The sequence below is a fragment of the Dryobates pubescens genome, chromosome 25 (assembly GCF_014839835.1).
Source record: "Dryobates pubescens isolate bDryPub1 chromosome 25, bDryPub1.pri, whole genome shotgun sequence".
NCBI lineage: Eukaryota > Metazoa > Chordata > Aves > Piciformes > Picidae > Dryobates > Dryobates pubescens.
The window spans coordinates 7,290,560-7,303,709 of NC_071636.1; the positions used below are offsets into that span (position 1 = coordinate 7,290,560).

General features: G+C 38.7%; 1 protein-coding gene across 9 annotated transcripts in view; it reads left to right on the forward strand.

Annotated features, from left to right (window-relative positions):
- The window catches only part of CLIP1 (CAP-Gly domain containing linker protein 1), a 71,515-nt gene that overhangs the window by 14,853 nt on the left and 43,512 nt on the right, over positions 1–13,150 (forward strand). For all 9 annotated transcript variants that reach the window (XM_054172894.1, XM_054172893.1, XM_054172886.1 and 6 more), the window contains exon 4: positions 12,434–12,558. In XM_054172894.1, the coding sequence (XP_054028869.1) occupies positions 12,434–12,558 (125 nt within the window). The remainder of the gene's footprint in view (positions 1–12,433; positions 12,559–13,150) is intronic.

Sequence of the window (13,150 nt, forward strand, 5' to 3'; positions counted from 1 at the left end):
ACTAAATAAGTTATATATACTAAAAAAGTGGGAAACTTTGCCTTGAAACACTGCCCTGTTCTTGAAAAGGGGCAGAAAGCTCATGGTGCATTGTTTATGTTGTATTCTTTATTTAAAGGCAATGTATGTAGACTTCAGATATAACCAAAATAATGTTTGTCCACCAGATCACTGTAATGGGTCTGATTTTAGCTTTTAATTGTTTGCCTGGTATCATTAAGGTGGAGAATTTTCTTGCTGTTCTTTGGATACAGTGTCCTTTTATTTAAAGTATAATTATTTTAAGTTCCTTTAGGTAAAATCAAGGCCAGGATTGAATGCCCTGGCATAGAAAGCAGTTCTGGGATTAGCATAAGAACTTAATGTAGATAAAAAAATAGTTCATTTCATTATGTGTCCTGCACTGCCCTACCAGATAATGACTTTGCAGTCAAATGAAGGATTTGACTCCTCTTTTTTTGTGTAAAGACAGCTTAAAACATGGGACCAAGTTGAAGAAAGTATGAAGGAGACTTAAGGTGAAGTGAGGGCAGCATCTGGCTGACATGTAGAGTTGGGCTGAGATGTGGTTTCCTGGAGCGGCAATGGAAACAAAGATTTACCATTTATTGCTCGCTATTTCTGTCAGACTGGAGTCATGTCACCTTCCAGTCAGCATCAAGTTTTTAACCACTTGCCTGCCTTTTTCTCAAGGATCTTTGTGAGATCTTCTGTCCTCTTTGTGGGAAAATTCTGTGATGCCTTTGAAGACGTGCTTTCCTGTATCTTGTTAGTGCAAGTAACAGAAGCAGCATATCCTGCCACAGCTTGATACTAGTAAGGTCCCAAATTCTGTTTGTGTAGGAGAGATTAAATTTAGTACTTCATCCTCCCTTCTTCCTCTGTAGGGAAATAGGGAGGATTCCAATTGAATCATCAAATTGTAGTTTGAGGCTTTGGGGCAGTTTCTAGTACAGCATGTCAGTAATGCATACGTGTCATTTATATGCCAGTAGAAAACTGTACGCAGGGGATTAGGAAAGTTAAATTCTTGTCCGCTGGTTTTTAACCCTTTAGAGTATTATGCTAATTTTTTGTAGTAGTTCCCAAACTCTGCTGATAACATGTCTGATGATAATTCAGATGTACATATCTTAAATTGCTAGGTTACTGCAAATAATAGTAAGCTTGGCTGAATTATCCTTTTATCTGTTATTGCTTTTTTCCTTCTCTGCTGCTGAATTCTTGCCCAGCACTATGGACTGTGGAATGGAACTATTAGCAATTGCTGGAAACTGTCCTTGGAGCCCACAGCTAGCACTGGTTGTTGCAAAAGACCTGCCTGTCACTTAGGGTAGCTTGTCTAGCCGTTCCATCTCCCATCAGAGGCAAAAATGCAACTGGCCTGCTCCATGTCATTTATTCTTTCTTTATGCTGACAGCAATAATTTCTCAGTAATGTGTTACGGAAGACAGTGAGAGGTTTGATGGAATTTGTAAGTCCTACCTCAGCACAGAATTTCCCCTTTCAGTGAAAATGTAGTGTCACAGGCCTGAAATACATTCCAACTCCAGTGACTTAATGCTGCCCACATTCATCAGGTGTTGCAGCTTGGACTGACTGCTATTGAATAATCTGTGGGGGTTCTTAGGAGCAGCAGAGTTGTGATGGTTAGGGCTATATAGGGAAAAGAGTTGCTGAGAATCACATCTTAAAACAGCGAGCCTCTAGCAGCATAGACCTGCAGATCTGCAGAGCAATGAACTTAGGATAGACAAAAGCTCATTTGGGAGGCTTATTAAAATACTGAACTGGAAAAGTGTGTCCTTAAGGGGCAGTTTCATAGATGGGTAAGACATAGCTCGTCAGCTAAGATTACTTTCCAGAATGGACTTCAGATGTGGCTCAGCTTTGTTGATCTTGGTGTGTGGTCTCAGGGTGTGGAGTGTTCCACTGCAGTGTTCCAGGCTATTACTTTTTTTCCTCTAACTTAGATTTTTAAACGCACTTAATAGCAATTACCTTGAATTGATCTGTTCAATTATATTACTTGTTTTGTTGTTGCCACCTGGCTGATTTTGGGTGGTACCTTCAACCAAAAAAAGGCAAAATCAGACAGTTTGGGTTTTTTCTGCTCAGTCTGGGTTATCAAGAAGCAAAAGGCCATTCTGACAACTGCTTAAATGCCAGAGAAATGCATTTACCAAATCATATCTTAGCTCACCCTCTTTTATATTTGTGTAATGGAAAAAATTGACACTGGTTTGCTGAGCCTGAAATGTTGGGCTCAAAGCATTTGAGGCTTGACGAAATGAAATTTCCCAATAGTTAAGCTTTGCTGAAGTATTTTTCTGTTCCTGGTGAGATGTTAGTGGTACTCGTCTACATGAAAAGAAGCTGTAAACTCTTCACAGTGGCTTGTGCATTTTGTTACAGCAAATCACTGCATAAGGTGTTCATAGCCAGTGGTGGTGAGGGGAGGTAGTTTGACTAAAGGCTGATAAAGAAATATTGAAGATATGTTTAAAGATTAAGTGCATGGTCTGTTACTGTTTTGTGTGGATGGAAAAAAGTATCCTAACCTTATTTTCATATTCCTTGGATCTCTAGTTGTTGTACAATTCCTTCATACACTTCGAGTTACTTAATGCCACATGGTCCTATATGTGGAATCCCTCCCCCACAAATTCTGTGGGAGAACTGATGTCTTAAATACAGATTTAATAAGAAATGAAGCTTTTAATGTACATATCCCTTATTTATGTGGATGCTACAGGTGCCCTACAGTATCTTTCCCTAATTCAAATAAAATTAAGTAGGATAGTGTTCAAATACAAACCATGCATTTGGAACACTCATTCAGATGCTTGTCAGAGACAAATTCCACTGGAAAAAAAGGTGATTGCCTGCATATTCTCAAGTACAGGCTTGCTTCAAGTAGCTCATGTGAGGTTGTGCTGAACAGTGCAGTAGATGTGGAGATGAAAAGATGCAAAAGCAAGCAGGCTTGCTTTTTCAGAGGGCAGAAAGCCCATTCTTCCAAAAGATGCATACATATATATATATATATATATATATATATAAAAATTATAAATATATAGAGAGATAAGTAAAAATCTTTACTAACATGCAAACAGACAGACCATGATAAGTTAGCTGAGTTGTCTTGTGGATGCCTACAGAAAAACACTTTGAGATTTGCTGCATTCAACTGCAGCTGCCTTTTTTGATTTCTTTCTTTTTTTTCTTCTTCTTTTTTTTTTTTCTCCTCAACTTGAAGAAGATGCATTCCAGGCTGTTAAATCCAGTTGCAAGCATCAGAAAATAGCTCATAATAGGCACCAATGTCCAAAAGGGAAATAAAAGAATCATGGAGAAATTCACATTGTCCTGTTTTCCTAGAAGTTCTCTTTCTTGAGATTCTGGAGGAGTGAAAACAAATCAAGCTAAGTGAAGTGAATACACAAGCTGAAGTATTATACCCCAAAATGGATGTTCCAGTGCAAAAGGAGAGATCCTTTAGATTTTTTTGCAGTTTACTCCTTCTCAAAGATTATTAGGGTAAAGCAGCACACAAAGCCCTCTGCTTGCCTTGGAAATCTCTGATAAGAAGTCTGCCTCACTCAAATCCCACTATATCTGAGCCATATTCAGCATGTGTGTCGAGGTGACTTGAAGCTGAGCAGTAATTTTCCTTTCACTAACAAGTCTTTGGAAATACTTCATGTTTATATGTAGGAGTGTTGAAAATACAGGGTGATAGAGTCCATATTTAAAAGAATTGTGGTTTCCAAACTCAGTTCTTCATTCAGCTTTTCATTTGTTGCATTGATGCATAACTTTCCTAGGGGAAAAATAATATAGCTAAACCAAAGTAGGAGTCATCAGTGCAAAGAGAGCTTCACATAGCTGTACCAACCATAATGTCCATTCTTAACATCTAAAGTATGTTTTGGAATCTGGATATGATTTAGCTGTTAGAGAAAGAATGTTAACTCTGGGCAGCCTGATCTCATATTTGAGCATTTCTGTGAAGCAGAAAATGTTGATGTGGAAATCCACACTTCTTTCCTTGCTCTCGTCCAGCCTTCATTGGGTTAATGACTGAGTGTAAGATCTTTTACAGAAGTGTAGTTGATTTGCCTGATGAAAGTGAGGCTGCAGTTCCAGGTTTTGAACCTCCTATGAATATAAAAATTCCTACGCAAAAAGTGATCTGTTCTTGTGCCAGTGGAAGTCACTAGGTACTAAACTAGATTGAGAAAACAAATAACTTTCAGGCTAAGCCAGTTTGTGTTTCCTATGAGTTGTTTTTGAGCTGCAGCCAAAGAACCTGTTTTGCCCTACTATTGCAAACGTTTGTGATTTCATAAGAGCCCAGTGCAAAGTTGATTTTAAACCAACAAACAAACAAACAAACAACCCTCCCTGCCCACAAACTACCATAACAAACGCAGGGAGAAGCCCACTTCGTGTGACAGCCATTGCACCTACTAAAAAAGTTGAAGCAGCTTTGAGAACATTGTAGGGTTTTCCTGAAGGGACCAGATGCTGTGTTTAAAATAAATAAATAATAGCTAGAAATCTTATCAACCTAAGGGGCCTTAGCCTTCTCAAGGGATTAAAGTGCTTTCATTCATTTAACCAGTTACAGCTCCATCATGGTCTGCCAAATCTGATGCTTCTGGAGCTGAGCTGTAAAGCCGTGACTTGGGCCTCTGTCCATATGTTCACAAAAGGTTGCAAACTAGATTTACAGGCACATGCTGCTGTGGCCTTTTTGCAAAGTTACTCTCTATGCATGAGTAACATCTAATGGCTGCTTCTGGTCTGTTTCACACTGCCTACCATTATTTCTTGCTTCATTGTTTTTTATTAAGTTCTTTAGTGATGTAATAGGCAAAGTCTGATAGGAGATTATTGTCAGATTTGTTTCCACCCATGTAAGGTACCTTCAAGTAAGCATGACGTTAAGTCTGTCACTGATTAAATTCCAGGGTTCTTAAAGGCAATGAAAAGGGAGAGAAACTTCACATGTAGAGACAAATTTCTCCTTTTAGAAATAATCTTGCATTGTCCATGTGGTATTTTTAAGTTTTCTATTTCCAGTTTCTGTAACATGTTGAATAGAAAATGCACTTCTGGGTGTAGTCTATTTAAAAGTCCATAATAGCATTTAAATGTTAGAAAAACAAATATTCATTGGCATTGTTACAGTTAAAGCAAGGCAGAAATAACTTGCCACATTGCATAGGAGGATAGAAAAGGAAGAAGAGCTTGAATCCTTGTGTGCTCTGCTCGGGCTGTCCCCTCCTGAGCTTCCTTCATTGTAGCTGCAAATGTACCACAGTGTTTTAACTGCTCAGTCATGCTTTTGATTTATCCTTAAGCTGAGTTGATTGTGAGGTGTTTTGATGGCTTTGTCATGTTAAGTCAAGGATGAAAGTAGTTGTTATATTTATGTATGTATATTTAGGCACAGTATTTTGGATACTGTGACGTTTGGTGTAGATTAGTTTGCAGAGTGGTGGTTGCAGCATGAAATAGATGCATGAGGAAGTAGCTGAGGAACAGAGTACCAGTGGCTTTGTAATTAATTCTCTGGGTGATTTCTCTGTGCAACCACAGCTTTATTTTACTTTCAAGCATTTTCCAGGACATACTGTGACCTATCTGCTCACAGATAACGTGTTAAATTTATCTTATTATAGCAAGGAGTGAGTCTTGTCTAACTGTGAATCATTCTGTTTGGCAGCTTCTTATTTAATTTATAATTGCACATGAGTTACTGGCCTGCAACAGCAGCAATAAGTAACTTCTCCACATGCATTGTTAATAGTTTGTTCGTGCAGTTTGTGAGGACTCTCTGTCTCCTTCCCCCTCCTCCTGCCTCCCCAAGGGGAGTGATATCCAGGAACATGTTGTCCTTGCTCATTTCAACACAGGATGGGCCAAAGAACAATTTATTTATTTACTTATCTGAGTCCTGCCTTTGCTTTTTTTGTAGTGGCCAGTTCCCATGTGGCTTTCATAGTAAGAAATTTCTTGGTTTGTATTGCTTCCTTTGTGACTGACTGAGTTGGTTGAATGACTCAAACCTCAGCAGCACATAATTTTTAATTATTAAGCAGTTTTCTTCTGGCAGTGAAGGGTTGTATGATAGCACTGTGCCTGTGTGAATGTCTGATTGCACATTAGCTCTTTTGCACTCTTGGGCCTTGCTGTTGCTCTTGCTAAATTGGCTAGAAATGTAGAGGTTTCAGAGATAAGTTTTTGCAACTTTAGTGGAAACAGCCCAATAGAAGGCAGAGAATGTAACCACTGATTTTGGAAAAGCTACAGCTTGCCTTCACAGGTTTTTGCAGATGAAAGAATCCACGTGCCCATAGTCTTGTCTAAATACCGTCCCCTTCCACAGAAATGGCTGTAGGTGCTCTTGCGTTTTTTGATAGCAAAGTTACTTGACCATAATATCCAGTGCCACGGGAGAACTGACATCATTAGTCCTTGTCCTCACAGAATTGCTGGTTTGCAAAATCTGAATTAGAGAGGCAGATTTAAAGCTTAGTAAATACTCTAGCACTCTTCTAGTCATGCCTTCATCAAGTGTTGGATGTTATGCAGGTATTTCTAAAAGGAAATAGGATAATCTGGAAAAGCTGAAGCTAGGCTGTCTAGTATCAGGATAAAAAAGGCAGGCAAATACTGGCAGAAGAACCAGATATTGACAAACTAAAGCATGGCAGTTTTGTCAAACGCATTTTGCTTCCTTCTTTAAAACTATAGATGATTTAATGAAGAAAACTCAAAACATGGATATGGTCATTAGTGTGGTTTTTCTTTGAGCTAATCTCTTGTTAATACTATTTAACCCTTTGATCCATGCTATGGAAGTAATTGTAAGTCATTCTTCATAATATCTCTGGACTGTCAGAGGGGTAAATAACAATATGATGGAGCAGTCCAGAGACTCTCAGCAGACCAAGCTGTTGGTTGCATTTTGCATTCAGTGGCAGAGTTTAGAAGCCCAAGAATGAGAGCATAACATGCATAACAACAGTGGACAACTGTCTGCTGGAGAGAGTAGTGAGTGGAGAAGATCCAGTGCTAAAGGTAGCTAAGAGGAGTTTGTGGGTTGATGTGGCAGAAGTACCAATGGCACACATGGTGCTCTAAGCAGTGCTGCCCATACTTTTGGTCAGGATTCAAATACTCTCTGTAGTTATGTCCCTAATTATTTGAAAAGCCTATTGGAAATGATGGTGAGAGTTCAGAACACAGCTGTGAAATGACTCAAGCAAGAAAATTATCTTGCAATAAAAATTTGAAGAATTCAATCTGTTAAATTTACAAAGGGTAAATTTTGCTTAAAACATGTGTTCCTGCCTGGTGAATGCCAATTGGTGAAGAGCTCTATAATCTTCCACATAAAACCATAATGAGAGTCAGTGGCTAGAAGCCACAGTCAAATTTGTCTTATTTCAAATTTAAATATGTTTCTAACAATGGAGTGATTAACTATGAAAATAGGCTGTCAGTGGGAGTATGTTTTCTGATGGCTAGCACCTCTTTCTTAAAAACATCAACACATACAGCTTAGCTCAGTACAGTTACAGGGTTAATTACAGATGTAACTGGATGAAATGTAAAGACCTATTTGAGGAGAGCCAGAGGAGATGGTCTGATGGTTCCCTCTGGCCTTGAATGGGTGAATAAATCAGGCAAATACAATTGCTTTTGCCAGCTGCAAAAGAGTGTTCTCCATTTTGAGAAGCAAGAGAAGATTCTGATCACTGGATCTCAGGTTGTTCTGGATGTTTTTTGCATTTTCAAGTGTTGCATCTTGTGGGTGCTGTGGTTTGAATAGTTCTGGAAAATACCTGAGTCTGTGTAACAAACACAGAAATACCCAAGCAATGTTTTTCAGGAGTGACCATGAATTAAATGCTCAGGCAGAAGGAGGGACAAAACGATTGTTACTCACCTTTTAACTCAGCCAGTCTCAGTAAGAGATACTGTTGCACTGACAAAGGTTCAAACAGTGGCTATCCTCTTTTCAGAGAGATCTGCGTTTTCACTGAATGCTGTTAAAATAGCCTCATTTTCAAGACCATATCTTGTGTTCTCGTTTTCTTGGATTACACTGGGTTTGTTTGTTTCTTGCTTCTGCTTATCATTCGAAATGTGGCTTTACAAAGGTTCTCAGTTTGATGTCCTCATCCTGATGTGCTCTCATCAGGAAGCTTTTATCTGCTGCACGTTTACAAACCCATTTTGCGACTTTACATTGCAGCACATTAATGTAAGCTTAGTTATAATTTGATACATGGAATTTAATCACTTTTCCCATTGTCATGTTTGACATGACACTAGTGAATTCCAAGCAGATTTCCTCACCCCACGATGACCTGTAGCCTAACCTAGATTCCCCAGCATATTATTGCTTTATATTTTATAACTTGTCTGCACTGAGTCTGGTAACTGACTTAAAAAAGATCTGGCAGTTCTTCTCTCTGCTCTATTATTTAGTGAGCTGCCTTAGCATGAATGAAGGTCATGGAAAACCATCTGTGATAGTGATGCCCCATTTTTCCATATAACTTGTAGAAAGTTTAAGTTAACTTTTTTCCTATTTCTTTCAGAAACTGGGATTTGGTTTTTGAGTCCTCTATGCATTGCTAGGAAGTAGATCTGCTGGCACATGCAATGATTTCTTTGGTTTAGGGTTGGTTTTATAATTTTTTTTGCTATAATTCTCTGAGTATAATTATTCTAATTATTTTTTCATTAGTAAAATTTTAATTTAAAAATAAATGCTAAAGGACCTGTCTATTTTTATATTGGTGTATACAATTTACTGTAATGCTGTCTTAATCTTTCTTCCCCTCTAGAGAGCTAAGTGTAAGTCTGTGTATATGCAGCAGCTTCTATGCATTGAAAAGCCTTTCCCACACTATAAAGTATGTAGCACCTCATGTTGCACAGCCAAGGGAATAAGTGATTATTTTCTTAAATGCTCTCAAGGTAGGTGTGTTGTCACACACAGGGTAGCTGGAAATAAATATATTGTTTGAGGCAATGTCCATGAATGACTTTAAGGCTTCAGTAGATTTAGGCTTTAGAAAGCAATTCTGATCCTGCCTGTGAAACTCAAGACTTTTGCATAGAAGTGAATGAATCTGTGTATGTTGACCTCCATCAATGCTACACTTCACTACCACAGCCTACTCTGATTCCTGCTGTTGGTGAGGATACACATTTCAATATTTGCAGAAAGCAGAAATGTAGTAGCTGGAAATTCAAAGAAGCTTGATTAGGATTGGAAAGGGGGGAAAAAAAACACACAAAAATTTTGGCATTCTTCCTTGTATCTTGTTTTAAAATAACCCTGGTGCCATGGTTACAAGACTAGTCATAGTTCTGTTTCTCCTGGGGATCTCATGTTGTGCATCCCCATATGTTCTTGGGATATTAATTCCTCCATTTGCTGACTCCCACCTGCCTTGGGTTTCAGTCCCAGGCATGTCCACTGCCATTGCTGTAGCAGGTCCAATGGGCCCTGGCCATTGCCAGAGCTTTGCTGCTGCATTGTGTCTCCCAGTTTGTGATTTGTATGCAGTAAATAACATAGTATATTTTACCTAAATATGAAAGATGAGAAGGCAGATATATGAATCAAAAAGGAATGACTGTTCTGCACCCAAGTTAATTTTGTGTTTTCTAGATACAGCATTACTTTTCTAGAGGTTTGTTCAGTTTGAGTTGGAGGGAACTGATTGCAACAGTTTTTCCTGTCTCTAAGAGTCTTTGCGTGGAGTTATCTTTTTCCACTACTATGCTTCATATAGCTCTTCTCTGACTTAACCTCCTGATGGAAAGTTTTTGTGTGTGCGCTTTGGTCATTATTTATGAACAAAACAAACAAAAACCCAACCACCACGCAAAAAATCCAAAGCAACAAAAACATCACCAGAAAACAACCCACCACGCCACAAAACTGCAATAAAATTCCTTGGCCTGGCTAAACAGGTCTGTGAAAGGAGCTGAGAAATCCTTCTATGCAAACCTGACTATTGTCTTTGAAGGGATGCCCCTTATCTAGCCCATTGTTCTGGCTTTCCTGTCTAATTTCTTTAATGGATGCTTTACAGCCTCTTTTGATTTAACTCTGTATATTCAGGCAAACAACAGTATAAAAATGAGCAGGGAAACTGCACACAGAACTAATCAGTCTTTTCACCTGAAGATGTCTTCAAAATTTATCTTTAAAAGAAAAAGCAAAACCAACAAAAACAAACCCCCTCTAAACTGGATAGAAAAGGAATAAGGAGAAGAACTTGGAGGAGACAGCAGGGCCTGGCAGCAGAGTTATGTGCATGTTTTCTTCTCATGATGCTCTGTTACATTTTCTTTTTCCATTTGTACTTTGGTTAACAGTATCCTCTTGAAAAAGCAGGTTATGTCAGAGGGTGAACACAGTGTGTCAGCTTAAGGGACTGTTCTTTCCAGGAAGTACTTTTATCAAATGTTGTATATTCCCTCTTCACCACAGTGCCACAGAGGTCTGAATTCCATGTGGCTGTTGGGGCTGGTTGCGATGCTTTTTTTCCAAGACAGTACTCCTGCTTGTCTTCTGAGAGGGGAAGTTTATCTGCTCTCTGCCAAGAACACCAAATACCAAACGTTCTACTAGTTACTATATTAGGCTGAGTCATGATAACTGTAAACTTTGTGTATTTTTATTCCATGAAGAGCAATAATTTGCTACAGTGCCCTTTAAAGCAAGATATGGAGGTGATCTGCAGATTAAATGTTGTTTCAAGGCTGCCTCTAATGAGAGAGAAGAGGACTGCCATCTTAAATATGGATGAAAGGTCTCTGTTAGTGTTCTCATTTTAGTAATATCAAAAAGAGTTAATTATTCTTCCCTGCTTTTCTATGGTTTGTGTGGATTAGGGTTTTTCTTAGTCATCAGCTTAAGCCCTTGCATTGCTGTCAGAACTGTCGGCTCTGGGAAGTTGATGAGCCAGAAGCTAGAGCACCAACGTGTGTGGCATCTACTGTGCTCTAACTCAGTACTTTGTGGAGGCTTGGTGCTTTCATGCAAGATAATGTCCTCTCCTCCTAGATTCCCCACAGTTAACCTCTTGTGTGAATACTTCCCAAAGGTATTAGTATAAACTATCTAGTGAGCTGTGAGCGTGGACCTACATTTACATCACAAGAAACAGCTTGTTCTCCAGTTATCTTGGGAAGTTCCCCTTGAGAAATAGAACATCAATGTGAAAATTAAGTTAAATCCTCATTTAGTACATAAAAAGGAAATGTCAGTATTTGTGTTAGGAGGTTACAGCCAAGCTCTCTGCCAAGGCTCCAAAATATTTCTCCTTCTATAATGTGTGTTGGAAAAAGGTGGAAACAAACTCCAATGGCCCAGAATGTGTCTGTGTTGAATTTGGTGAGTCTTTTGAAGGGGTTTTCAGTTAACATTTCATTATTTTCATAATGTCAATGCAGGCTGAACAGATTTTCACACAAATAGGGCGCAACATATTGTCATGCTGACCTGCAAGAGTCCTGCAGTTCTGGCTTGTGGCCCTTCCTGGCAAGTGTCAGCCACACTGAGCACATTTGGCTTCTCCACTTAATTTAATTTTTCCCTCCCCTGCTGTATCTTGCAAACCTCGCAAGTATTGGAATGGCTGTAAATACTTAATACTATGAATCTGAAAACAACTAGTCTGCCACTGAGTAGTGAGTTTGGGGTTGGTTTCAAAAGATGAAGAGAATGATACTCCCCTCCTCAAGAATTCCAGTAGCTCTTTGCATCTACAGTTTCACAGAGTGCTGTGCATCATGATTTGTGTCAGCTTTTTTAAGTGCAAGAGGGCTGTACTATGCAGTTTATTTGGAGTATTCCATAGAGAAAACATGAATGACTTTTTTCTCATTTAATTTCTTTTCCTTTACTCACAGTATTAGCATGAGAAATAAGCAGTTCTTGGATATCTTTGTTTGCTGGTAGAAATTTGTGTGGCACCTTAGTACAAATCTATTGCAGTTGGTGCACTGGTTGTACTAAGTCTTGTTAAACGTATTTTTGATCTAGCCATATCAAGTCAGCTATTACAGTTGTGGCCTTCAGTCATGACAAACTTCCTGAATAACAAATTGGGCAGAACTAAATGCAAGGGAAGTGATTTTGGGTTTGGTTTTGGATGGTTGGTTTGGTTTGGGGTTTTTTGAGTGTGTGTTTATAAACAATTTGCCTGTGAAGATCTGTTCAGCATACTGAAACAAACTCATAGGCAAGAGACAGTGCAGCTTGAAATTAGAACCGGTCCCATCGCTAATGTGATTTGTGAACACGGTTATAGTGAAAGGTTTTTATGCTCTACTTGTCTTTTTCATTTGTAAATGTATTAAATGCAGTTGTATGTCTTACTGCTTCAGGTTGGTGGAACAAAAGCCGGAGTTGTGCGTTTCTTGGGAGAAACTGACTTTGCTAAAGGAGAATGGTGTGGAGTAGAACTGGATGAACCGCTAGGAAAGAATGATGGAGCTGTGGCTGGAACAAGGTTGGTTTATCATTAGTAGCCACCTTAAAGATTTTGCATCTCTATATTGTTTTGTTCTTGTAAAGTCTCATGTAAGATATTAAATCAAGAGAAGTAGTTACTCTGTAAATCTGACTGCTGGTGGGGGATCATCAGACACTGATTTGAATTTTATGACACCTACACATCTCTGATAGTCTACATCAACCACACATTAATTGGATTCGTTGATCTCTTCTACTCCCATGTGAGTTTTATTCATAGACTGATAATGGAAAATACATTTTCCTGATTTTGAATGTTTGCTTGGTTTCTCAGCTTGAAATGAATGCTCAGTTGAGAAACAGATAGCAGAACAGTAACAGATAGCAGAAATTAAGGGAAATCTTCCTGCATCACAGAACAGAAAGCTCCTTAAACAATAGTTGCCTCATTGTAAAGATTTGGAGTAGTATAGCTGTTTCCTCCAGTAAGTCACACTTAGAAACTATCATTTCACATCACTATTTACCATTCTTTCTCATTTAGTGTAAGAAACAGTCCTTTAACTCATGAAAAAGAGGTTTTCAAAGATGGTGCCACCTTCACTTAAAATTTTAAGTGACTTCTGAGC